Source organism: Enhydra lutris, unplaced genomic scaffold (genome assembly GCF_002288905.1).
Source record: "Enhydra lutris kenyoni isolate GAN:26980312 unplaced genomic scaffold, ASM228890v2 scaffoldscaffold76, whole genome shotgun sequence".
In the NCBI taxonomy this organism is placed as follows: Eukaryota; Metazoa; Chordata; class Mammalia; order Carnivora; family Mustelidae; genus Enhydra; species Enhydra lutris.
This window is the reverse complement of record NW_019154160.1, coordinates 4,449,761-4,475,959: the sequence shown is the minus strand read 5'-3', so window position 1 is coordinate 4,475,959 and position 26,199 is coordinate 4,449,761. Positions and strand designations below refer to the sequence as shown.

The 26,199-nt window shown below is 45.7% G+C and overlaps 1 protein-coding gene across 4 annotated transcripts in view; it reads right to left on the bottom strand.

Moving 5' to 3' along the window:
• Positions 1 to 2,798: 2,798 nt before the first annotated feature.
• Positions 2,799 to 26,199, bottom strand: part of LOC111160475 (tetratricopeptide repeat domain 13) — a 76,430-nt gene continuing 53,029 nt past the window's right edge. For 3 of the 4 annotated variants that reach the window (XM_022523613.1, XM_022523616.1, XM_022523615.1), the window contains 11 exons: positions 23,632 to 23,762; positions 22,965 to 23,097; positions 22,035 to 22,127; positions 19,719 to 19,802; positions 18,817 to 18,901; positions 10,896 to 11,005; positions 8,568 to 8,703; positions 7,867 to 7,946; positions 5,646 to 5,724; positions 5,417 to 5,496; positions 2,799 to 3,591 (listed from right to left, as the gene is read on the bottom strand). In XM_022523613.1, the coding sequence (XP_022379321.1) occupies positions 3,477 to 3,591; positions 5,417 to 5,496; positions 5,646 to 5,724; positions 7,867 to 7,946; positions 8,568 to 8,703; positions 10,896 to 11,005; positions 18,817 to 18,901; positions 19,719 to 19,802; positions 22,035 to 22,127; positions 22,965 to 23,097; positions 23,632 to 23,762 (1,126 nt within the window). In that variant the 3' untranslated portion in view covers positions 2,799 to 3,476. The remainder of the gene's footprint in view (positions 3,592 to 5,416; positions 5,497 to 5,645; positions 5,725 to 7,866; positions 7,947 to 8,567; positions 8,704 to 10,895; positions 11,006 to 18,816; positions 18,902 to 19,718; positions 19,803 to 22,034; positions 22,128 to 22,964; positions 23,098 to 23,631; positions 23,763 to 26,199) is intronic. The other variant, XM_022523614.1, reaches the window with a different exon arrangement.

Sequence of the window (26,199 nt, the reverse complement as noted above, 5' to 3'; positions counted from 1 at the left end):
AATCAGACCCACACACTTTGCCTCCAGCTCCCGACACTAAGGACAGAGAGAGGGATTTCAAAGGCTCTCCGGAGTGTTTGAGTTTTGCTTGTCTACTCCGAGGAGGGAGGGGAAAAAGCAAAGTTGAGAAGCAGGGGAGAAAAAGCCTCAGTGAGTCCCTGGTATAAACAGGGCACGTGGCTGGCCTGAGGAGGAGCATGTGACTCGGTATCAGGACTGTGGGTTCAAGCCCCACATTGGGTGTAGAGATAACTAAAAGAAATAAATTAAAAAAAAAAAAAAAGAGGAGAGTGTGGTTAGAGGCTATGGGTTTCATTTTAGGGCAGTGAAAGGCCAGGAGGGATTTAAGTGCAGCCGCAGGAAGATAAGCCAGAGACTACAGAAGCGATCCAGCAAGAGTACAATCTGGGGAGGTAGCAATGCTCCCAAGGAAGACTGGGGTGGACTTTCATAGGAGGGACGTTAGAGCTGCCTTGCTAATGGACAGTGTTGACCTCGAGGAAAAGAGTTGAATTCTGGGTGACATTTCTGGACTAATCCATGGTCCCCTCTAACACGTTTCAAATTCTCTAGTGGATAAAGGGATTTTGAGACCAGCAAGTAGGAGGTAAATGAGTTATCTGCAGTCCTTGTATTGGTAATAGCTGTGGTATGAGAGAACCAACACCCACGCACACGACTGAACCAACCTGTGTTGGGAACACAGCCTCTCATGCTCACACCTGACCGGGTGGGGCAGAGATGCAGCCCTTACGTGGGGTTTCTAGATTCCTCATCACAGAGCCGGAGGCGGAAGAGGCAGAGGAAGTCACCCACCTACCAGGAGGGCCTTAACTCTACGCCATAAAATCAAAGGGGTAAGGGTAGCTAACAAGGTAAAAACCAAACACAGACAAAAGAAACATGGTGGTCTTGTTTCCTCAGAATGACCAGAAATTTTTGATATGAAATTTTAAGGATAAAAGCAAACTAAATTCTAATTTTTAAGAAAGAAATTAATGTTTTTTTAAAAAAGCTTTAAACAGGGGCACCTGGGTGGCTCAGACAGTTAAGCGTCTGCCTTCGGCTCAGGTCATGATCCCTCTGTCCTGGGATCGAGCCCCGAATCAGGCTCCCTGCTCAGCGGGGAGCCTGCTTCTGCCTCTCCCATTACCCCTGCTTGTGCTTCCTTCTTGTTGTGTCTTTCTTGGTCAAATAATAAGTAAAAACCTTAAAAAAAAAAAAAAAAGCTTTAAACAGAGAATAGCTTATATGATGGAAATGTGACTGGTTTTTACGTGCAATTTTTCAATTTAATACTGAAGAGGTGACAAGAAACTTCAAATATCATGATATAAAAACACATTTCAGATCTTCCTGTGACAAGACCCCTCGAAGATGGGAAGGGGGGCGCCAGTGGTTAGTACCTTCTTGGCCACCAAACAGAACTACGTGTAATATTTTGTTCAGACCACCGCCAACTTGGCCCAAGCATTTTGGAACTTGGGGCAGAAGACGAATGTTCTCCCAAAACATCTTGAAGTCACAGAATTCGGCACGTTAGTACGTCAGATGATGTGATGATCACCTTATCTGAATGAGGAGAAACTGGGCTATCTAAATAAAAATGGAAATGTAGGAATTTGGAGATGGTTTCAAGAAAAATATGTTCTAATTCTGGGGTTTAGACATTATTGTCATATTTTAGAAAAGTCAGGGGGCGCCTGGTTGGCTCAGTCGGTTAAGCGTCTGGCTCTTGGTTTCGGCGCAGGTCAGGATTTCATGGGTCGTTGAGAGAGCAAGTGTGGTATGGGGCTCGGCACTGAGTGGGGAGCTGCTGGGAGATGCCCTCCTCTGTCCCTCCCCCCACTGATGCAACTAGGCACTCTCTCTAAAATACATAGATCTTAAAAAAAAAAAAAAAAAAAAAAAAAGGATGGCAGCTGCCATGTTGCTTTGCCATCCCGTATAGCGTCTCTGGGCACAGCCCTTTGGTGGTTTCGAAAGTCTTCAACCACATCAGTTTGGTCAACACAGCACAAAGCTGAGAGCACAAGGAGATGGAACAGACACATGGAGACTCCGGAAGGCGCCCTGTCATGCATTCTCTGAGCCTTGAGAAGAGCTGACGCATGGAATCTTTGGTCCTGGAGGCCACAGTGGGGCAGGGCAGGCCGGGCACAGAGGCCCAGCTGTGTGGCTGGAATCAGCACCAGGGCATCAGCAGCCCAGGGGCCTGAGCGTCGGTGCCCGCCCAGAGTCTCAGCCCTCTCCCCTGCGAAATGAAAACGGACGCTTGTCTGCGGCGAGCACAAGGCTGGGCTCCAGAGGAAAACGGACCTGGGGGTGTGAAATGTGTCATCGGGTGGGGTGTGCCTGACACGTGGGATCACTATTCCCCTGCCTCAGAGGAGACGAGAGCAGCGGCTCCACTCTGGGTGTCCTAAAGCCCGTGTCAGTAGTCGGATGGGCACAAGTCCAAAGGGCAGGTCGTCGCGATCAAACAGCCATGGTCTGGCAAGGTAACCGCTCCCGTCCAGAGGGGACTACGCTCGGCACGAGCCCCGACACCCCGGGACACTGGCCTGCTACTCTTACGTGAGATTTCAAGAGCAAAACGAAGTAGCAGAAAGCAGCAAATAGTTTAACTCTTTAACAAAAACCAAAGAAAAATGAAAGTGATTTGCAAATGGCAACGATTGAACGAACCCCTTACTCACTGTCATTTACCCTGTGTCGGGGGAAAAAAAAATCAGTCGTGTTCTGGTTGTTCTTACACCTGAAAGGGAAACCAGTTCACAAAATAAAAACGTACATAATCCAGTGTCAAAAACTGGTGATTTATAGCAATCACCCCTCGTTTATTTTTTCCAACACAGAGAAAACAAACAAACAAACATGGTTCAATAATTCAGTGTTTGGGTCACTGGCAAATACTGTCAAATACTGTTATTCAAACAAACGCTCCCGGGGGTGAGCTCTGTGGCGCGTGGTGACGGCACATGAGTCTTCCATTATTCAAATACAACGGAGAACCCACTCGTGAAGGTTACATGAGTGAAAAACAGGATGCCTTATCCCAATGTGCATAAAGAGGCCTTTGAAAAATACCCAAATCTTTCAAGGAATGAAAACACTCCCGTTTTGTTGTTGGTTTCATTCCTTTTAATGATTACTTTTTGGTTTTTGAGGTCAACTTTTTTGCTGTGAGGGAGGAGTTTTAGGACTTTGTAAGTGGAAACCAACAAGGCCACTGGCCTCTGCACACACTTTCCTGCCCCAACATAGAGCTTTTTTTTTTCCCCCCAAAAAAACCCTCTTCCATGATTTTTGTTATGGTTCCAAAAGTAAAGAAAGTGATTTCAAGTATTCAATTCCTATCAAAAATTGGTATCAAAAGTAATAAAGGACCTAGTTTCTTTATAATTCCATGTTTTAAAAAATAACTTAAGAAGCAAGAGGTCCGGCCCTTTACTTGTATAAATACCACAGCGTAACTAGAGTTTCTTAAGACAACGTGGAGAGGAGTCTGTGTTTAGCACCTCGATCATTGATCTTAATGTTGGGAACGTCTCTGACACGGATGGGAGAGTCTTATAAGAAGGTGAAATACTGGAAAAGAAAAACACAAAGAAGGAATATGAAGATTAACACAATTTCACAAAAAGAGGCATTATTCCTATTTTAATATTCTCTTTCCAATGACCCTGTGTGTACACTGTCAGACAATTCTACAAAAGCAGGGAGGAGCTGTGAACAGAACAGATGCCCATAGGGCTGGGGACTTCTGTCCAGAGGCTCCCATAATGGGCTGCTGGCCAGTTCAGCCAGAATGGTCGCAAAGGAAAATTCAGTGCTGCTGTACGCGTGATCGTTCAGACGTGTCCCGCCAGGGAGCCACTGGACTTGAACCAGAGACACCGGGTCCAGGCCCACCTCGCTCCGTATCGGCTACAGCCCTTTCTCTGCCCCCCCTTGCCCGTATCAGTAGCACCAGCACAGTGTTCTTAACTCACAGCGGGGCCCTGAGCCCAGAACGAGATCATGCATGCCAGAGGGCGGTGGGAAATGTACCTGCACAGCGGGAGGCAGGCTTTTATTCATTCTTAAAGAACTGTTGGAAGGTTCATACTGTAAAACTAAGGAAGTGACAGAAGCAAGATGTTTGACGCAATGGTCATATTCCTAAAACACATGTGAGCCAGTAATCCCGAAACGGAACACACTGGAACGAGATGCGACTGTCAGAAGAGATCATTACAAGGCTAGTAGCGCACTTACACATTGAACAAGAGTGCACAACAGACCTTAATTTCTCTGTTTTAAACAGAGCGCAAATTTATCTAGCCATTTTTAGAGCAGTTGCTGTGTCCGATAGACGGGAAAGGCAAAATTGGAGGGGGTTATCATGGAGAAAACACAGAGGAGCAAGAATGAAGGTCAGTGACATGTGCTTGTTCTTTATTAACTATTAGAGCATCTGTGGGGGGCGCCTGGGTGGCTCAGTGGGTTAAGCCTCTGCCTTCGGCTCAGGTCATGATCGCAGGGTCCTGGGACTGAGCCCCGCATCGGGCTCTCTGCTCAGCGGGGAGCCTGCTTCCTCCTCTCTCTCTCTGCCTGCCTCTCTGCCTGCTTGTGATCTCTCTCTCCCAGTCAAATAAATAAAATCTTAAAAAAAAAGAAAAGCATCTATGGGTTTAATTTCATTCCAAAAGTCCTGGAAACCAGAGTCAGGAAAGATCAGGGAGTGCCATACTTGTGATGGTAGCTGCCGGGGACGATGTCTGTTAGTATTTAGGGACTCACGCGGACTCCTCCACACTACAATGAAGTACCACCTTCTGAAAATCTACCGTGCGGTAAAAATGTGCTCCCACTCAGAGTAAGTTCGAAATGGGACCGGCTCACAGTTTTCAAATTCCTCCCTGAATACTGAACCTAAGAGTTTGGGATAAAGGGTAAATTAGCCAAGAGTGAGGAATGCCTGATTGTACACAGAGGACATGTGTCACTTTCCTTTCACAAACCTTTTTACTCATCGTTTATTTTTATCCATAGACTCACCCTTTCAAGGGTTCTTTTTTTTAAATATTTTATTTATTTATTTGACAGAGATCACAAGTAGGCATAGAGGCAGGCAGAGAGAGAGAGGGAGAAGCAGGCTTCCCACTGAGCAGAAAGCCCAATGCGGGGCTCCATCCTAGGACCCTGGGATCATGGCCTGAGTCAAAGGCAGAGGTTCAACCCACTGAGCCACCCAGGCGCCCCTCTTTCAGGGGTTCTAATCGACAGGAGAACAACTTAGCCTTGTAAAAGGATTGCGCTCCTTGCAAAGTAAGAACTCAGGGAAGGGAGCGTACTCCCGGCATCACACAGCGAGCTCCAAGAGCAGCAGGACGTCCCCCACCCCCTTTACTGACCGTCACCAAGTAATTACCTTTTTAGGTTCATCCAGCTTTTGGCTATTTTGCTAAAGGCCTCTGAACCAGGGGCTGTCATAGCTTCAAAGTCAACTAACTGAAAAAGAAAGAAATTTAGGAATGTGATTAATTTGGAGGAGAGAGGCTCACTCTGAGAACGGTTTCACCTCTGGGTCTTAGCACAAAAATCCGAGGGCTGGGATTTGAACACACAGCCAACCGTCTGCCCTTCCAGCTTCGACGTACCTTCCCTTTGGGGATTTTTCCTGCTACTTCTTTTCCACTTGCCATCAGCGCTCCCACGATCACGGAGTATGCTATTACACTATGCAAATAAAGAATAATTACCAGTCAGTCCTGGTTTCTGAGCAGGGGTCATACGAAAAGCTCACTATGGATTTTCTATCATAAAAGATGAGATTTTACTTAAGAAGTCCTTAGAAATTAAACTAAAAAATATTTTTGTGTCTTAAAAATATTTACTAATTTACTAACAAAAATATTTAGATTCACTATTTTAAGGGTGAATGTGACCCAGAATATTCTTTTTTTGAGGAAAGAAGGTGTTTCTTTTAATTAGGAGTTTTCTTACACTTGTTTTTTTCTATTCTTATGAAATAATGAATTAGAAGATCGGTCTGCTTCTATTTCTAGCAACTTCACAAGGCTTGGCTTTTAAAATGCACGTATACGATATACTTCGTAATACAAACATATTAATCTTATTGTTTAAGCATTAAACACTGCGGTCCCCAGAGAAGAAAAGCAGAACGCAGTCTCAGAGGCACCAAGAGACTGGTTTGAGAACTGAGGTGTTATATAAATTCTCCTCTTGGCCTATAACAAACTCATCCCTGCTTCCGACAGACCTACTACACACCGGCCGCGTGTGCCCACGCGAGGCCCTCCGCGTAAAGATAACCGGGAGGCTCTCACCTGAGAGCGAGCCAGCTGGCCGCGGAGGCAGAGGCAGGCAGGCTGCTGACAAAGCCTGCACGTGCAGCGAGTCAAGCCTGGGGGGCGCCCATGGGGAAGACCCCATGGAGGACAAGGGCACGCAAGCTGCGTCTCCAGGGCCCGCAAGCTGCGTCTCCAGGGCCCACGTGGGGCCCAGGGGGGTAGAAGGGAAGGAAGGGAAATGACTGGCACAGAGGCAGGGCCCACGTGGACACGAAGGTGTGAGGACACGCAGGAAGGTGTCCTGGACACGAAGGTGTGAGGACACGCAAGGAGGTGTCCTGGAGGAGCAATGGGAGGGCCTTTGAGAAGTCCCAAGACAAACCAGGACAGGACACAGACACACACTGTGCCCACTGTCCCCGGGCTTGTACCTGAGGCACCAGGTATGAAGAACTGGGGCAAAGATCCTGAATCTCTACACTGTATACCCGAAGCCAATATAACACTGTATGTTAATTATCCTGGAATTAAAATTTAAAAAAATAATAAAAAATAAAAAACTGGGGCAGAGAGGGGAAGGAGAAAAGCCTGGAAGCAGGGAGACAAGTCAGAGAGGCACAGGGTGACACGGGTCTGAACTATGGCGGTAGCTCTGAGCACAAGAGAGGACAGAACCAACGGGACCAGGGACTGTAGAGCCGCGGGCTCTTAGGGAAAGAGTGCAGGGGACGAGAGCTGCTCTTCCTTCCCCGTCACCTCCTTCCTCCTCTGTCACCAGGAGCCAGCAAAGGTGCTGTGAGGACCGACGGGAAACTGCTGGGTATCCTGCCTGAGTGCTCGATCAAAGGGGCCACGCGGAGGGTGTGGGCACATCAGAAACTCCACGCCCGCGAGTAACCGTGAGGCGGCTACTGCAGTGTTTATGCGCCTGGCTTGTTTCCAGGCCTTTTCACTGTAACAACACTTACTACCACATTGAGGACAGTTTTACTTTTCAAGCGTTGAAGACAAGAACATTCAAGTATATTGTTTCAGCTCCAACTTCTTAAATTCAAATTTCATGATCTATGGCGCGTCGTACTGGCTGACAGAGAACAGGCAGAAATGCTGGTGCTGGCGACACGGGGAAGCTCCTGATGGCTTCAGAAGCAGCAGGAAGGGGCTCGCAGCAGCGCAGGTGGTACAGGCGGCTGCTGACTTGAATGTACGAAGCGTCAGGGCTGGAGGTCAAGGGATGGACAAGAACCGGGGGCAAGGGGAGAAGAGGGCAGGGTGACAGTCTGGGCCGATCAGGGAGGGCGACACACGCGCACAGTAGGCCTTTAAGCCACTTGAGTTGTCAAATGAATCGACCCCAGCCTGTAAAATGTGAAGCACGCTACTCAGAAAAATCTTACATAATTCCTTTGACGGTGTGGTGGGTCAAGGATGTAATTTCTGGGTGGATTTTGAAAAAAAAACAAAGGGGATTTCTTACGATTACTTGGGGTACTTTTGTACCCATGGCCACAACCAGCACTGCAAGCAAAAAAGTGTAAAAACTTTCAGATTATAGGCTATCACTCACCTGGACCCTCGAGAGAGTGGCATTAAGTTATAAAAGTAATAAACTAAGGATAAGATTAAGTTGCAAACAGCATCGGCCTCCTGGAAAAAAGGGAAGACACGGGCTCATGAATTTAAAAACTAGATTATAAACTAGTTTTTCACAAGGTGACAAGACATAAGAAAAACTTACCTTGGGAAGAGGACTATTTCACTTTTCTCCTATGGGAACCTCCTTTCATATTCTTGGATATTTTATACTCTGCGCTACCATTTTTTCCCTAACGAAGGGGCATATATGCGGTTCAGTTTAGGGCAATGTCTTCCGAGCTGTATTTAAAACTGAAACCTTTTCAGGCACCTGGGTGGATCGGTCAGCTAAGCAACCAACTCTTTGGCTCTTTGGTTTTGGCTCAGGTCTTGATCTCAGGATCCTGGGATGGAGCCCCGCATCGGGCTCCCTGCTCAGTGGGGAGTGTGCCTCTCCCTTATACTCTCCCTCTGTGCATATACTCTCTCTTGCAAATAAATAAAATCTTTTAAAAATAAATAAATAAATATGGGAATTGTTTCTACAAGAATGTTAAGAAGTCCTTATAGGTCATCACTGAAAGCGGATCTCAAGCCTAAGATTCATACTACTCACGGATGGGCAGAGGCTTTGCAAAGGTTACTGGTGAATCCTAGGAAGCAAGGATAAAATGGAAAAAAACAAAAACCTACCCCAAATTCTGATGAAAGAATCAGTACTTTTCCTTTTGCTGTGAGGTCTTTATAAAGTGCGTCTATCTCAGCATGATAGAATTGTGTTCTTTCTTCTGTGGTTTGCGTTTCCACGGAAAACAGTATGTTGCCAACCCTAAAAATACAACAACGTGTGTCAAAGGCACGTATTATACAATTCAACAAGCCAAACACGGGGAGTAAAAAGAAGGAAGGAACTGGTAGGCTGATGTGGCACAAAACATAGCTGAGAACGTGTCCCACCTTTCTAAACACACACATTGAGGTGTGTTCCGTACGTAGGCAAGTATTCCATAAAATACGGTATTTTGTTTGGTCTAAACATACGTACGTACTACAGGAGCTTAAGCTACTACAGAAGGAAATAACTACACATGGTCAAGAATGAATACATAGTAAAGACTTTCTCAGACAGCCACCCTGTTATAATTGAAGATCAGAGCCAGAACTGTGTGCAGAAGAAATTCAGGGACTCTACTGTGTTTTTTTAAACCTCTGCTGCACGCTTAGCTCCACTCCAGGCTCTACAGAGGAGACAAATTTGATGCAACAGGCATTGCTATATAAATAAATGGCTCTTAGATCCTATAAAGAGGAACGTGGCAGAGCTGCTACATTTACCGAGGAAGGAGGGAGACCTGAGGCCATGAATTATTTTAAGACCACGCGCAGGGCGATCACACAGCACGTCAGGGTTCAAAAGCGGCAGATCAGGTCCAGTTTGGAAGATATGGAAGACAACAGGAACTGCTTCACAGGGGAAGGGGGAAGAGGCCTGAATGTGAGAATCAGGATGGAGGACGAGAGGCTCAGAAACAGGAGGTGGGAGGTGACCTCAGGGAACAAGCAGTCCAGCCGAGTTAGCAGGCCAAGTTCTGGCAGGAAAACCGCACAGGCAAGCAGATGTTGCAAGGGCCACATGACGAAAGGCCTTGAGTGCCCGGCAAGGGAGCTGGTCCTGGTATCCACGGGCATGGGGAGGGTGTGGAGTGGGGAGTGGTTTAACAGCCAGTGGAATGGGGCCTCAGGGACACTGACAAAGCACCGAAAGCCACCAGGAGATCGGGGACAGAGGCACCAGAGCCTACTTGAGAGGACCCAGGGCAGGAGGTAACAAATACAGTGAGACAACAGGGAGAGAACCCACATTTCACAGGGAAGGAACCTGACCTACTCTTTCATACCACCGTTCCTTTCTGCCTGGAGATACCGTCTGACGAGATCTGTATCTCACAAGTGGGTGGAAAGGCAGGGGAGTCATTTTTACATTACTAGCAAGCCCTGGAATTCCTTCCGGGGTGGAGAGGGTAGTAGTTGTTGGGAAAAGTCACAAAACCTGGAAGTTACTAAGCTGGTGCTTACTCATGGAGGCCTGGGTAGGTTCTGACAGAGAACTTGACGGAGAGGCTCCTGTGGTTTGGGCGTAAAAGCACGTAAGAAAAAATGTAGCCCCGGAGGCAGAGGCAAGTCACAGCCCTACGATGGAGCCGGCAGAAATCAAGGTGGAGGTCCCAGTGCGGGCACCTTGCAGGCCGACCAAACTGAGGGATGCCTGCTGTGGGGGAGGGGCAAGCATGCCACCCCGGATTCAAGGGATGTGGAGGCTCCTGGATGAAGCTTGGGCTTCAGAGACAAATCAGACTGGTTAATGAAAAGTCGCTGCGGGGCTATTTATAAAGTGAAAAATGAGAAAGACTCTAAAATGGTCAATATCAAGAAATGTATAGGAGAAACTCTCCAAGACCTGCAAAATGGAATACTATGCAAGCATGACAAATGCTTACAAAAATAAAGGAAAATGTTCATGATAAAGTAACTGTAAGACACAAAAGAAATAGGTTATAAAACAATATGTGGCATATAATCTGTTTTTAAAGAAAACAACTCAGTGATTTTATTTTCTATCTCTACTTATCTGTGTATTCTAAATTTTCTGTAGTAAGACTGCACCGCTCTCAAAATATATTAAAACCTGTATTTAAAAACTCTTACAATGGCCTTCAGTCTGCCAACCCCTCATCTCTTTTCATTTTATTACTAAAAGTGTTGCCCACAAGGAACGTGAAGAACCTGGAAGAATGCTTTCCACATTCGATATTATACCCGGTATCTAGAAAGCCAGCAAGGTCAGAAAATGTATCTGCTGGCAGAGTAGCCTACAAGTCACGTTAACAAAGTGGTTTACAGCTACACCCTGGACCTTGGTAATTTTCGTTTCAGGATAAAGCAGAAGCTGGTGTGTCCCACCTCCCGGAGCAGTACCGACGCCAGCCCGCCCTTATACTCACACTTAGGAAGCATACATACTTGTCTCCTGTAATGGTGATTGTGAACCCATCATATTCCTTCCCTTGCTCTTTGAGGCTGGGAACTTTCGTGTTCACTGTGAACCCATCCTTCGTTTTAGTATTAAACTGCTTTCAGGGAAAAAAAAAATCACATTACTAGCGTGAAATTCGCTGTAAACCCCCAGGAGGTCTTCTGAGGCAGTGACTCCGCCTTGCACATCTTGGAGAAGCGTCACAGAAGTTCCTGCTTCCAGAAGCCACAAGCACGCACACCTGTCCGGTGACCAGGGACGCCTCTGCCCATCCCCAGGGCCCCACACGAACTCCAGGCCCCCACCAGAGGCTGGCACAGAGCCTCAGCCACGCACTCCCTCAGTCAGCGGGGCGCCAGCCCTTCTGAGAGTGCCCTTTGGGTTTTCCTCATGGTCTTTATCGGCAACTTGGATTCTTAGCAGAATGGTTGCACCCCAGATCCCATAACTCCAACACCTTGTGCTCACATTCGTGGTTCCTTCAAGGCAGTCTCATTTGTTTTGAGACGTACTCAGACTTACGTTTGTCAGCTGGAGAATTTCATACACACACACACACTCACTCTCTCTCTCTCTCTCTCTCTCACTCCAGCTCTGCAGACCACAGAAACGTACATTAAAGGAATTACAGGGAGCCAAGAATGCCCTTCAGGGGTGACAAGTATGAAGGCAGTTCCAGATGCCAGCTTTTTGTTTAAAATATTTTTTTTTTTATTTATTTGACAGACAGAAATCACAAGTAGGCAGAGAGGCAGGCAGAGAGAGAGGAGGAAGCAGTCTCCCCGCTGAGCAGAGAGTCCGATGCGGGGCTCGATCCCAGGACCCTGGGATCATGACCTGAGCCGAAGGCAGAGGCTTTAACCCACTGAGCCACCCAGGCGCCCCTGTTTAAAATACTTTTGACAGGGGCGCCTGGGTGGCTCAGTCGGTTAAGCATCTGTTTCACTCAGTTCATGATCCCAGGGTCCTGGGGTCAAGTCCCCGCCCCGCTCCTTGCTCAGCAGGGAGCCTGCTTCTCCCTCTGCCTCTGCCTGCTGCTCCCCTAGTTTGTGCTCTTGCGCTTTCTCTGGCAAATAAATAAACATCTTTTAAAAATAAATAAATAAAGATATTTTTGACAAAGCCAAGATGCCAGTAAATAAATTTTGTCATTACTCCAGAAAAAAATCCTCCCACATTGTTCAATGTTGCCGACTATTTTTTAAGGACCGATAGACTTGAATAAGAGAACCAAGGATAAAATAAGGGGCGGCTGTGCTTCACGTAAGCCACTACTGGGGGAAAGGCTGTCTACAACCAGTAAGACCCAGCGGGTGTTATGAACAGTCCAAAGGACCAAGGACCAATGGACATGAGGCACAGGTGACCAGAGCCAGCGTCAGGAGCTGGGACAGCAACATCTTCCACGGAGAAGGGGTTTCTAGAGGAACACGTGTGAACCCTCTATACCAATTCTCATCTGATGCTCACAACATACCAGTAAGACAGGGCGTGGTCTCCATGTTACAGAGGAGGAGACCAGCTGGGAGGGCAGGTCCTGTCTGAACCGAGCGGGGAGTGGCAGCGTGGAAACATGAACCCAGGCTTTCATGACCTTCAGCCACATTATTTGCCCGTAAGCTGACTCAAGGGGAGCTGAGGTATATGGTTGACCTTGACCCACTTGAGGGGTAGCTGAACCCCCCTGCAGTAAAAAAAACCCATGTATAGCTTCTGACTCCCTCAAAACTTAACTACTAATAGTCTATTGCTGACTAGAGGCCTTACTGATAACATAAAAGGTTAATATTTATTTTGTCTGTTGTAAGTATCCTATACGGTATACTTAAAGCCAGAGAGAAGAAAAGGTTACTAAGAAATCATGAGGAAGGTGCACCTACAGGACTGTACTGTATTTATTGAAAAGAACCCACATATAAGCGGACCCATGCAGTGCAAACCCATGTCGTTCAAGGGTCAGCTGCATTTTAACGTGGTTTTCACCGACAGAACGTTTCAGCGGGAGCTATCATCACATCATACCGCACCGGACGCTTTAGAATGAGAGGTCTTTATATACTTCCGTGTGTGCCTTTAAAAATACCAGCATGCCCACGCTCCCGGTGAAAGCCAGGTGTCCGGTGCAGCCCGGGAACGGTCACCTGCACACCACGCTGGACACACAGTGACCTTGCACCGGGAGGCTGGCCCCAGGGGTGTGACGCTTGGCCTCGCGCTGCACTGAGCCACCGCAGGCTGGAAGCCCACTAGGCTTTTCTTTTTAAACGAAGACACACACAAAAAAGGTCAAAATCCCCCTCAGCTGACTTGGCCTCTGCTGACTTTACCTAATAGAATAAATGTAATGCTTAAAATACCATCAAGAAAGAAGGACATTAAGACGGAGACACATGCTTGTTTTCTTTCTGGAGGTTTGTCCCAGTGGCCCTCCGTGGAGCGGTCCTGCCCTCTGGGGGGCATCTGGGGAATTTACGGGAGAGCTTGGTGGCTACGGGGACAGGGTGGCGCGGAAAGCTACCATTGGAACTTAGCAGGTGGGGCCGAGAACACTAGACACTCACATGTGACACACGACTGACTGTGGATGCCCTGCTGGGCTTTCGTGTCCATGAACAACCTGTTTCTAACTTAATAATCACCAGCACCTGGAACCAAACTCCATTTCACACTTAGACACTAAATACTTTTTACATGGTTTTTTTTTTTTTTTTTTTTAAGTTTTCTATTTATTTAAGTAATCTCTACCCCAACACGGGGCTTGGAACTACATAGTTTTAATATGCACTGAATTTTCTATGAATATTAAATAGAACGTCCAACTGAGGGAGGAGGGTGTCAGGCATTGCTGGGAAGGTTCCTGTTTCAGAAAACCCCGGGGCCACCAACACTACAGCTCATGATTCTTGAGTCAGCAAGTGACATACAGATACAGGGCCGCGTCTGCCGCTGTCAGGTTCAAATGTAAACGAGTGTAAACGACCAGTTCCTTCCTTACAGCTTCTCGTGGAGACCAGCCTGAATGCTGACATCCTGAATGACAAAGGCTGGTCTATTACAGGTGATCTACCCGCCAGACCTCCTTTGTGGCGAGATGGTGACATTTGGAAGAATTTTTTGAGAAGGTGTGATATATTCTCTGCGAGTTTCATCTGAGTGCAGGAAAGGAGACATGGAACATGGTTACTGAGTCAATACCAGAGTGGCTCTGAGAAGGTTGAGAACCGCCACCTTAGTTCATCAGACACTCGCTACAGCCCCCTGAGGGGAGGTCCGGCCAGAATCATTGCTCCTGGCAGACAGGAGTCTGGGATCTAGACAGAGTTTCCACTGTGAGCCAAGCCCAGTGTGGCAGAGAGGGCCCTGGCGTGCAGAATCCTAGCTCGCTGCTTTGTTCACGATGTGATGCTTCCTGGTTATTCCTCAGAAATGGACAAGCTCTGGTCCTACCCGTGTCTTAAATGTCATTTGATGTAATCAAACCTCTCTACCAGAGCTACAAGAACACTGATTCAACTTTTAAAGTTCAAAGCATGAGTTGGAAAAAAGAAAATCTCCCTGCTGATGGCAAATGTTTGAATAGTTCTACTCCCAGGCAGAGAAGAGGTTCCTAAAATTATAACTTCTTAAAGGATTAGATTTTTAAACAACAAAACTTCTGTACCTTGAGGTGTCCATCTTGAATTACACTGTTTCTGATATAAACATCGCCACACCCTCCTTCCTTCTGCTAGCATTTGCCTGGTGTGCCTTTCTCCCTTCTACTTTTTTAAACATTCTCTTGTTAAGCGTGTCTGCTGTAAATCGCACGTAGCTGGGCTTTAAAACACCAGTCTGAGATCCTCCATCTCTCCCCTGGGGATCGATCATAATGCCATGCTGACTTCTCATTGCCATTACAGCATTTCCTACCCACCCTCCTTTTTTCCCCTTCTCTTTTCGTAAGCTCTGAGCGAAACTGACTTTGTTGTCTTTATGCCATTTCCCTACGTTCTAGGCATTTATTTTTTTTTTAAAGATTTTATTTATTTATTTGATACAGAGAGAGATCACAAGTAGGCAGAGAGGCAGGCAGAGAAAGAGGGAAACAGGCTCCCCGCTGAGCAGAGAGACTGATGTGGGGCTCCACTCCAGGACCCTGAGATCATGACCTGAGCCAAAGGCAGAGGCTTTAACCCACTGAGCCATCCAGGCGCCCCCCTTCTAGGTGTGCAGAGGATTATACATCCCACCGCTATCCTTTCAGTGTTGCCTTTAAATTTTTTTTTTTTAAAGATTTTTATTTATTTATTTTGAGAGAGAGAGAGAGAGTGAGAGAGAGCATGAGAGGGGAGGTCAGAGGGAGAAGCAGACTCCCCATGGAGCTGGGAGCCCAATGTGGGACTTGATCCCAGGACTCTGGGACCATGACCTGAGCTGAAGGCAGTCGCTTAACCAACTGAGCCACCCAGGCGCCCTGCCTTTAAATTTTTAATATAGATATTTAAACCTGTATTTTCCTGTCAATATCATGGGTCAGCCAGTGATTATATTCTCACTGAAAAAAACAAATACCTAAGTAACAGTTTTACTTCCTCTCTGCTTTCTTCGGACTCTAAGGTTGACATTAGCCGGTACTTTAATTTCAGACATGTATTTTTTAACATCAGGCATTAACAATTCATGCCAGTGGCTTATTTGTTCACCATGATTTCTTGTCTCTCATGTTTTCTTCTTTCTTGGGCTTCTCTTGTGAGAGTACACAGGTCCTTCAATCATTTTGACAAAGAAAATCTAGGCTTGATGAAATTCCTAAATGACTGTTTGAAACAGTTTTCATTTGACCTTCACACCTGAACACTGGAAGAGTGGTGCAAATAAATTTCCCTTAGTTGTCTTCTAGAATCCGCTATTGCTGGAGGGAAGTTGGGCATCTGTGGAATTCTCCTTCCTTGGTATTTGTTTTTTTCTGGAAGCTTGAAGATGTTCTTTTTATTTTTTTGTGTGTGATAAAATATACATCACATAAATCTGCCACTTTAACCATTTGTGAATGTAGAGTTTGATAGCATTAAGTACATTCCCACTGTTTGCAACCATCCATCCACAGAACTTCCCAAATACAAACTCTGTCCCCATTAAACACTGACTCCCCATTCTCCCTCCCTCCAGCCCCTGGCAGCCACCATTCTTCCTTCTGTCTCTATGAATCTGACTCCTCTCAACACCTCATATGACTAGAATCATAGGGCATTCGTCCTTTTGTGACTGGCTACTTTTACATAGCATTATGTCCTCGGGCTTCATCCATGTTTTAGCCGCGGTTACAATTTCCTTCCTTCTCAAGGCTGAATAATATTCCATTGTATGGCTAGACCACATATGACTCATCCATTCATCTATCGGTGGACACCTGAGCTGCCTCCACCCCTTGGCTAACGTGAACAATGCTGCCGTGAACACAGGTGTACAAGTATTGTTCAAGTTGCTTCTTTTGATTCTTTTGAGCATACACCTAGAGGTGGAGTTGTTGGATCATATGATAAGTCTCTAATTTTTTTGAGGAACTCTCTTTCACCTTGAAGTCCCTAAATTTTATCAAAATATGTCTAGAAGTCAATGTTGAACATCATGTTGAATACCCAGGGGGCCCTCAACTGATCTTTTCATCTCTCAAGTTCTCCTTCTATTGTTTTGTTGACTAATCGCTCTCCTTCTTTATCTTTCTTCTCTCCTTCCAGAATTTCTATCAGATAGGTCCATTCTTCATCTTCTGTTCATCGTCTCTCATAGTTTGTATTTCTTTGTCTTTTACATACTGTATTCTGGGAGACTTTATTGGTTTGATCTTCTAGCCCATATATATTTGATATTCAGCTGACTTTAATATACTAGCCTAACTGAGGTTATTTTTTGATTTATGAGAATTCTATTTTTTTCTATTGCTCCTATCTATCATATGATGCTGGCTCAAATCTCTCAGGAAATTAATTTATGTACTTTCTATTGAAGTAAAATTTATAACCAATGAACTTCACATGTATAATCTGATGCATTCTGACAACTGTATACATCCATTTGCCCATGTACCCACTATTCCATCAAGATACAGTGTACTGCCATCATTCTGGAAAGTTTCCTCCTACCACATTAAGGTCAATCCCACTTCTCCTAAACCTCCATTGTTCTGATAACTCTCCCTGCAGATCAAACTTCTTAGAAATGGAATCAGACTCTTCTGTATGTGGCCTCCTTTGCTCAAAATCATGTTTTTTCTGAGGTTAAGCCCAGCTGCCGTGGGTGTAACAGTGCCCTTTCTCTGTTTTGTTACTGAATAGTGTTCCATCACTGGCCTCCCCTGAGAAACGATGGGGGCCCTTGTAAAACCTTCTGATCGGGAAGACGGCCTCAGAACAAGGAAGTGGAGAACCCACACACCAACCTTAGGCCATACGCAAAAACCAAGCAGTGGCTTCTCTGTGAGGGTGGGCACCAACCTTGACTTCACTCACCCTGTAGAGAAAGGGACAGGACCCACGTCTGGGTCCCTGCTGGGCTTCACGATGAGACGGAGGATGCCACAAAGCCTCGTTCTCTGTCCAGCGTCCTGCTAAGTGAACTGAGTGCTGGATTACAGACAACACGTCTTGTGAGCTGGTCACCCATCTGAATCTTTTAGGTCCTCCACTTTTCTTTCGGTCTTCTCATAGTTTCCGTTTCCTCGCTGCGATTCTTCAGCATTGTGTTCATGTTTTAAGTCCTCGAATACATTCATGAAGCGAAGACTTTGAAAGAATGAATTCCCACTTCTGGATCATCTGGGGGTCTGTTCCTGTCAAATGGTTTTTTTCTTGGTTATGGGTCACGTTGTCCTGCTTCTTCATTTGTCTAATAATTAAGTCTAGATTGTATTTCCTCCTTTAAAGGGTGTGAGTTTTGTTTGGGGAGGCAGTCAAATCACTAGCAGATCCATTTAATCCTTTCAGACTTTTTTTTTCTCTTTGAGGATGATCTATTTAGAAACTGTCCTTTGTCGTAGGATGTAAACCTCATTCTAGGGGGTCTTACACCTACAGTGTGTCCTTTCTGGGGTTGTAATGAGACAGCTGAGGTGCTCACAGCCCTCCATCCTGGCAAGGCCACAACTCCAATGTCTGTCAGCGGTGTCGAACCGCCGATATCTCTGTCCAGCTCTCACCCCCCCCATAGCGGCCACTCTCTGCAGAGCCTCTCAGCCTCACTGTGCGCCCACAGTTGAGCTCTCAGCCCAGGATGTCAAGGACTCTCACACTGACCTCCAGGAGATCCTCACCTTGAGCAGCTCCCTCCTCTTCTGGACTCCGCCCTGTAAACTCCAGACACTTGAGCAGATCCCAGCTCCAATCTCTGCCTCCTTAGCTCAGTAAGGCCTCCAGACTCTGCTTAGGCTCCACACACACACAGTGGTTCAGTAAATAATCCCGGGTAGAAAGCTGGGATGAACACGAGGCTCACCTCAGGTGTTTCCCTCTTCTCAAAAAGCACAGTCTTATAATTGCCAGCGCCTAAAAATAGTTGCCTTGTATTTTGTCCTGTTTTAGAATTGCTGTGGTGTGGAAAGGCAGTCAAGTACCAGGTACTCCACAGTGGCCAGCCAGGAGCAGAATTCAACGGCAGAGAATTTTAAGTTTCCTTCTGTTCCCTGTATCAACTGCTTCCTCACAGATTTGCTTCATAGTTCATTGCTTCATTCACTGATGCCTGTGTCTTATTTTGGTTCTTACTCAGAGTGTGTTTCCATTAGTGTTTTCAGGTAGAATGCTTTATAAATTTTAAAATGCTTATAGCGGAATATTAATAAACATGCATTTAAAGTTATGAATTCTTTTCAAAACGTGCTCTAGTTTGTTTTTTTTCTAAAAACACCTCCCGGGATTTTGATAATAAACTTACCTTCATAATCGGAAGGAGGTCTTCTACTTTGTGTACTTTTTCCAAAGCTTCTCTAACTTCCAACAATCCTTTAGGATTATTAGCTCTTAAAAAGAGAAAGAGCGAGAGACAGAGAGAGAGGGAGATGGCAACTAAAATTAATACAGAAATGTAATAATCACATTAATTGCTATTACCTTTAATTTAAATAAATCATCCTCAACTGTGAGTAGCTCAATATTCAAAACGTTGGGCCAGAACAGAAGTTTCTAAATAATGGGGTGATTTAATTCTCATGAATTCGGGGCTGAAGACGATAGTTAAGAAAACAGCAGCCCTTCCAGAAAGTGAAACAGGGAAAGGCAGAAGAGACTCTCAGCCAGTGTTTGTGTAACACATATGGATCTTGGTTTGGCCATGAAACCTTGATTCTCCTGGGCCACCTCTGAAATTAGAAGTGAATTTTTTTTTTCCTTGCTGAAGTCGCTCAAATGGAAGTATCCCGCTAGGTTTTCATACCAATTTTACATGTACTGGGTAAGAACTTTCCATCCAGAATTCTTTCTCCCCAGTGTTTTGTTCAGTATTGTATCTATGCCATATGGCCTTTCACGGGAGGGAGAATGAATGTGATGGCTGAAGTCCCTAAAAAAGAAACTCAAAGAAATGTCCTGCTCTTTGGAGGAAGGAGATGAGAAAAGTCACAATACTGTAAGATTAGAAACACCCTGTGGATTTTGTGAAGCTGTTCAAAGAAGGATGCTAGGTCATTACGGAGAGATTCTGGTTTCGAACACCATGCGAACAGCTGATACACTTTGTTTAGTCTGTCAGTAGGCTTAGTTTCCAAGTTTCACAAATATAACTAATGCAAAATAGACCACAGCTAGCAATTAGCATGGGAAAGAAAACCGAAGGGTTACCCATGGTAAACAAGAATCCTATCTTTAATGAAATGAAGAATCTTCTCAAAATACTCCAGGTATCTCATGTTAATCACCTGACCCCTGTAAGAAAAAAAAAAAAAAAAAAGGGCTCTTTTTACAAAGGGACATATCTGAAACAACACCTGATTGCCAGGTTAAATCAAGAAAACAGTTAAGACGGCCAAGACAATAATGCAGCAAAAAATTCTGGGAACTGTGCTTGTTTGCAGCCCGTGAACAGAAACAGCAAAGAACTGTCTTAGCAAGACTGCCTGTGAGCTCCTGCAGATTCTTCTGGTAGGAAAGGCACCAAACTCAGTCCCACAGATGCCAAAATGAGAAATAAAATCCCCAAGTACTTGCATGCCAATTTCCTATTCGGAAGCCCTTTCCTTTTTCTCCTCTCCCCTGGTTCTCCCCGTAGCATTACCTGTTCCCACTCCTTGCAGTCCAGCTCACACGTGGCCTTCATCTCCTCTGCCCGCTCTAAATATCATTTTGCTCACACTTCTATCCCCACCTTCTGGTTCTAAAACTCCCAGAACTTCCTGTAAAGCCCACATGCTGATGCACACGTCCCTCTGGCATACATGTGTCTAACGGAACCCACTCAGCTGCTCCCTTATGCATTCCCTATAGGCGTCTCAAACATCAAGTTCATAATTGTGAGCAGGAAGTCACTCCCGTACCCTGCACTGCCCCCAGCCCCAGCCCCACAACATGGCCACCTACTTTTTGTCCTAGTGTCACCTGGCCTACTGGAAGGACCACGCACCTGAGCCGGAGAGGGGGCTGCCTCCCATGGATCCCCACGCTCTCCCCGATTTCCAACCTGCCACCTGTACTCCTGAGTCTACACTCTCAATATCCACCTCGTCCCCTCCCACTCACCTCCACATAGCTATCCGGACCTGGTACTCACTCACCTGATATATTACACAACTTTCCAACCACCTCCCTTCCCTCCCGGGTCACCGCCTTCTCTCCCCTATCTTGGCACCTACAGCCCAAGTGACCGTTTGAATGTGCCAATCTGCTCTGCCACTTCTCTGCTTACAATCTCTGAACAGTTCGTCATTTTTGGCGGGGGTGGGGGAAACATTAAGTGGCTATCAAGTTATTTATATTTAGAAAAAAAGTTTTTATATTTTGGTCTCTGCCTTTTAAGCCTCAATTCCTGAAGCTAATCACCAGTCCTAAGGAAGGAGTCACCCTCTCCTGACCATGCCTGACTCACCTGTGTGTCCACGCCTCACCCACTTTTCTGCTTCCCATCCATCCTCCCAAACAGCTCAAGCATCACCTAAAAGCTGGACTAGACACCCCTCTTCTGTGTCCCCTGTGTCCTGTACACATGAGCACCATCACTCTTAACACACATGTCGTAGTTCATCAGTCCGTCCTCACTAAGCTACGTCATTAGCATGCAGCACAACATACAGACGGTGGCCTATCTCCACCTGTCACAAATTATTCCATAAGAAACAGCAACACACCAGCCACAAGAGGAAAAGAAATTATTTTTCTAGGAAGTAAAAAAAAAAGTGCACAAATGACATTTCCATTAAACTTAACGTCAGAGTCGTACTGAATGACATCTAGTTGATTAGGCTTCTGGAAGGAGGTAGAAGCATTTTAGATGTGACATGACGACCACACTTGCGAATTTTATCTGATATTAAATTCATGGCTCCCCTTGAAGCTGATGATCTTTAATATCTGTCTGTCACCTACTTTGAGGGCAGCTAAGCACATGAAGGTGGCTAAGTACCCATGTCCTGAATTTGCAGAGCCTCTGGACAAGACAGGGGCTCTCCCATTAACGTGGCTCGCCCTTCCAGGAAGACTTAGCTACCAGAGTGTTACTGAGCCAACCCCTCTGCTTGCTGGGGTTTTGGTGATGGGACAGGGGAGCCCTTCCCCCACCACAATTCTTGTTTGAGAATTCTTCAAGCCACGCAACATCACCAGGATATAATGGGAAATGTCATGTTCTCCATCTAATTACTTGCTGTCATGTTTTAGGACCCTATGAGAAGAACATCCCAAGCAAAAATCAGACCGTCTTCCCTTCAACATAGCTGTGCATCAAAGAGAAGAGCCAGAGGAAGGAGCATGGGATGTTCCGCATTTTCCCCCACAGTTGGATTAGCTGAAATGAATGCAGGCGGGACCCTGCAGGTGCAGAGCTAATCTGTGTGTCCCCCTGTCAAAAGTCACCAGGGAAAGAGCAAGGGTCGCTCATGGTCTCCATGACCTCTTGAGAATAAAGTCCTATGAAAACAGGAAAGATGCACGGAAGGTTCTTCGTACCTGATTAAATTGATGTGGTTGTTAAAACCTCTGCTAAGACTCCGTGCTGGCATCTGGTCCAACCACAGCACGGGCTGGTCTGGGTCAGCAATCCTATAAAACAGAGCTTGTTAAGGATGAAGACCTTATCAAACGTACAAATGCTCAAAAGCATTCACAGTAGAACAGGAGAGGTCTTTGCAAAGTGGGGAGGAAGCAGCTGCTCAGCTTTTCTCAAAGTACGCAACACCGACCTGCAGATTCCAAACAGGAGTTCCAAGTGGACCAAGGAGGAGGTCAGTCCAGGTTTACCAGAAGGCAGTATTTTTCTCATATAAATGAGTATCAGCGGTTTCCCCCACTACACTGTAGCTGGTGAGGCAGGCACACACTTCAACTATGGAGGGACTGGGACACTGAAGTTCATTCGAAGGGACGACACACCCCGATACGCTCTCTCCAAGAGACGGCTTTTTCTAAAACACTTCACTTAAAAATATGCTTGGAAACCCTACAGCACTCAGTCCCTATAGTTCATAAACAGTAGCTGAGTATATTTCAAAGAATAAGGATGCCAGCAATTTCGGACAAAGTTGAGAGAGGAAAATGAAACTTACGAGGCCTACTGTTAGTAAACAAAACAGGATTCCAAACCTGTTAGCTAAGTGGGAGGTACAGGCCCCCACTTACGGAAACAAGCCACGGGGATGAGAGGCGCAGCAGGAGGACCCGTTAGTGATCCTGTAACAGTGTTGTGTGGGGACAGATGGTGGCGACCCTCATGTGACCCGGTGTAGCATACAGACTCATCGGATCTCTGCGCCATACATGGAAACTCATGTAATACTGTACATCGACTACACTACTCAGAAACACCCGTTAACCGGAGGAGGCTTCTACCCCTTCCCAAGGATAACACTTTGAGTGTATTTTCATTTAAAGATTAGTCACCGTCTCCACTTCACGGCAATGTCAAACATGTCTCTCCACTGCATCAGCCGTGTCTTCCCATTCATGCGAACTTTCGAGTTGGTCCATGTACGCTGGACAGCTTGCATGACCTCCAACGCTGCCAATCCCATGGCTAAAAGGAAATGTTGAGAAAACAAGCGTGTGAAGCACACGTCAGAGGAACTGATTTTCACCCACTTTAGAGAGTCTCGGGGATTAACTCCAGGGTCATTGTAGAAAGAAAGAATCACGAGCATTGGCACTTTAACAAGCCCAGAGATACATTACAGCCCTGATGGTCCTAATAGAACTAAAATCTATCAAGGGAAACTAGGGGCGCCCCCAAAGTTGTCTCCTCCCAGCTCTGCTTCCTACAGATGCAACTGGAGGTTTAAATTCTCCCTTGTTCCCACACTAAGCAGACGGCGCCCATGGACGGACTGTCCGATCCTGAGACCCAGCTTCTCCATCTACACTACAGCAACAGCACGAAAACCATGCTGGCGGCCGTCTCCTTTTAGAACTCACTGGGACTGAATCTCCACAATCTTGTCCTGATCAAATGGAGATTCTGAGTCAGCCCAAATGATTATTTTTTCTTTTTTTAAAGCACAACATGGTTTGACAATGTCAGAAGTGTTTCCATTTTCAGACGGTTTCAGAATACCTCTGTGTATTCTCTTGTTTGGCAGGAAACCAGGTGTCTCATATTGCATCAGTGATCCCAGACGATCAGCTACACAGATCAGCTCTTGGACCTCAGGCTTGTAGCTCTCAAAGTTCTGATGTAACACGTCTCTGGAAGAAATATCACGTACATGGTCAGGACTTTCACAACAGATGTCCTGCAATCAGGCTTCACCTGGAAAGCAGTCACTTCCTCCACCAGAAAACTAATCAAGAAACCTACAACCACAGAATCTTGACTTCGGTGCTGGGCACCCAACCACACAAAAACTGAAAGACGGAATCTTCATGAGTGTGTGCACACACCATTATCATCACACACTTGGAACACTGATAGCTGGAGTGAGAATCAGAAGATACCTACGACCATTATTTGCCTTAAAAAACTTCCCCAGAATACATAAACTGCATGGACTGTCTTTATCAACAAGCAACCAGATGTCTGCCCCATGTCCATCCCCTACTCCTGCCCAAGTTCTATTACACCAAGTATACTTGGAAATGGCCTATGGGCCTAGTAGGACTTGCTTAGCTGCCAACATCCTTGAAGTCTGCATAACAAAGTTTGCAGTTTTAAGTTAGAGGCTGTGCAGGGGTCCCAAGGCCACTGTTGAGTTCAGTAATTCACTAGGAAGACTCACAGGACTGCACAGTCATCCTCATGGCTGGGATTTATTACAGCAGAAGGACACAAGCACAATCATCAAACGGGAAAAGCTCATGGGGCTAAGCCCAGAAGAAACCAGGCGGGAACCAGGTGGAAGGGTCCAAGGGTCCGTTCCCAGTGGAGACAACACAGGATTGACTCCTGGGGTGAAATGCCACCAACCACAGACACTCACAAGACATGGACTGCTCAGGGTTTCTATCAGGGGCTGAGCATGTACGCAGCCTCTAGCTGGCAAGTTCCCATATTCCAGACACCCAGAAGGAAAGTCGGTGTTTAGCACAGACTGTGTTGTTTGTGCAAACAGCTTAGGTACAGCGAGCCACTCGTCAGTTCGGGGAACGGTGGGACGCTCCTAAAACCCCAGTTCCAGACATCACCCCGGGGCCAGCAGATGTCTAGAGACTGCAGTGAGGCCTGCCATGTTATTGCTCTTCTGCACACAGATAATTCTCTAAAAAGGAGTGGCAGAGAATAAATATAACCTCTTTGGCCAGCCTATTTTAATGCTTCTGATTATATAATAACTGATACACACAAAAGCATACAATCTCATTAACCCAATTTAAGAACTAGACCAATTGTCTATCTACTTGTATGCTACCGTCCCCATCCTATCCTGCTTCCCAGCGAGAGCTTACTTATCTTTATGTTCATGATTCCTTTCTTTAAAAAACAAACAAACAAAAAACTAGGTTACAAATATGTGGCCCTACACAATATATTCTATAGTTTTGCTCAAGAATTTTAAGGGGAAAATGATAGGACATTGTAGTTTACTGACTCGCTGTTTTTGCTCAACTTTCTATTTTAGGATTAATCCACACTCTCAGATGGGTTGTCTGCTTATACTGTTGTGCAGTACCCCACTGTGGGCTGGTATCACTTTTATCCACTCTTCTGTTCATGGACATTGGGATGATTCTCGGTTTTCCATCTGAAGAAACAGCGCCACCAGCAGTCTGGTACAGATCTCCTGTCGGACATGTGCACAAGTACAAGTTCCTCTACCGAATTCACGTGGCAGATGGTAAGACTGTACCACGTGCCGATGCTCAGTTTTACAAGGTAATGGCAAACAGCTGGCCAGCGTGGTTACAGCACTTTCGACTCTCACCTGGCATGTATAAAAATCCTCCTTGGCCCCCACCCCCCAGTCAATATTACTATTATTGGACTTTGCAATATCTGTTCATTCTCACGGGTGAGAAATGGGGTCAGATGTACTTATCAACCAAATTTGCCATTCATCCTTTCCCTTATTCATGTGTTTTACAAAATTTTCTACTGGTTATTTGACTTTTACCTTTAATTTATAAACGTTTTTCATAAATTCTGGACATTAATTTTGGATAATCAGTTTCCAGGTTGCAAGTAGCTTTTTATAACTCAGACTTAGCTATTCATGGTTCATGGTGTCTCTTGTCAAACAGTAGTTCTTAGGTTCAATGTAGTCCAATTCGTTAGTCTTTCTAAGGTCTAAGCTTTGTGTGTCTAAAGAAATCCTTTTCTAGGGGCACCTGGGTAGCTCAGATGGTTAAGCGTCTGCCTTCGGTTCAGGTCCTGATCCCAGGATCCTGAGATCGAGTCCTGCATCGGGCTCTCTGCTCAGCAGGGAGCATGCTTCTCCCTCTCCCTCGTCACCCCCCTACACTGTTCACGCTCTCTTTTGCTCATTCTCTCTCTCTCAAATAAGTAAAATCTTAAAAAAAATAAAATCAAACTAAATTTAATAATTTAAAATCTATTAATACCTACATCAGGATTCTTATAGTGTTTCCCACATAGAACTTCCTCTATTCCTTTACTTTCAATTTTTGTGTTCTTATGCATTGTAAAAAGCATTTAACTGGATTTTAAAAACATTCCAATCCAACTATG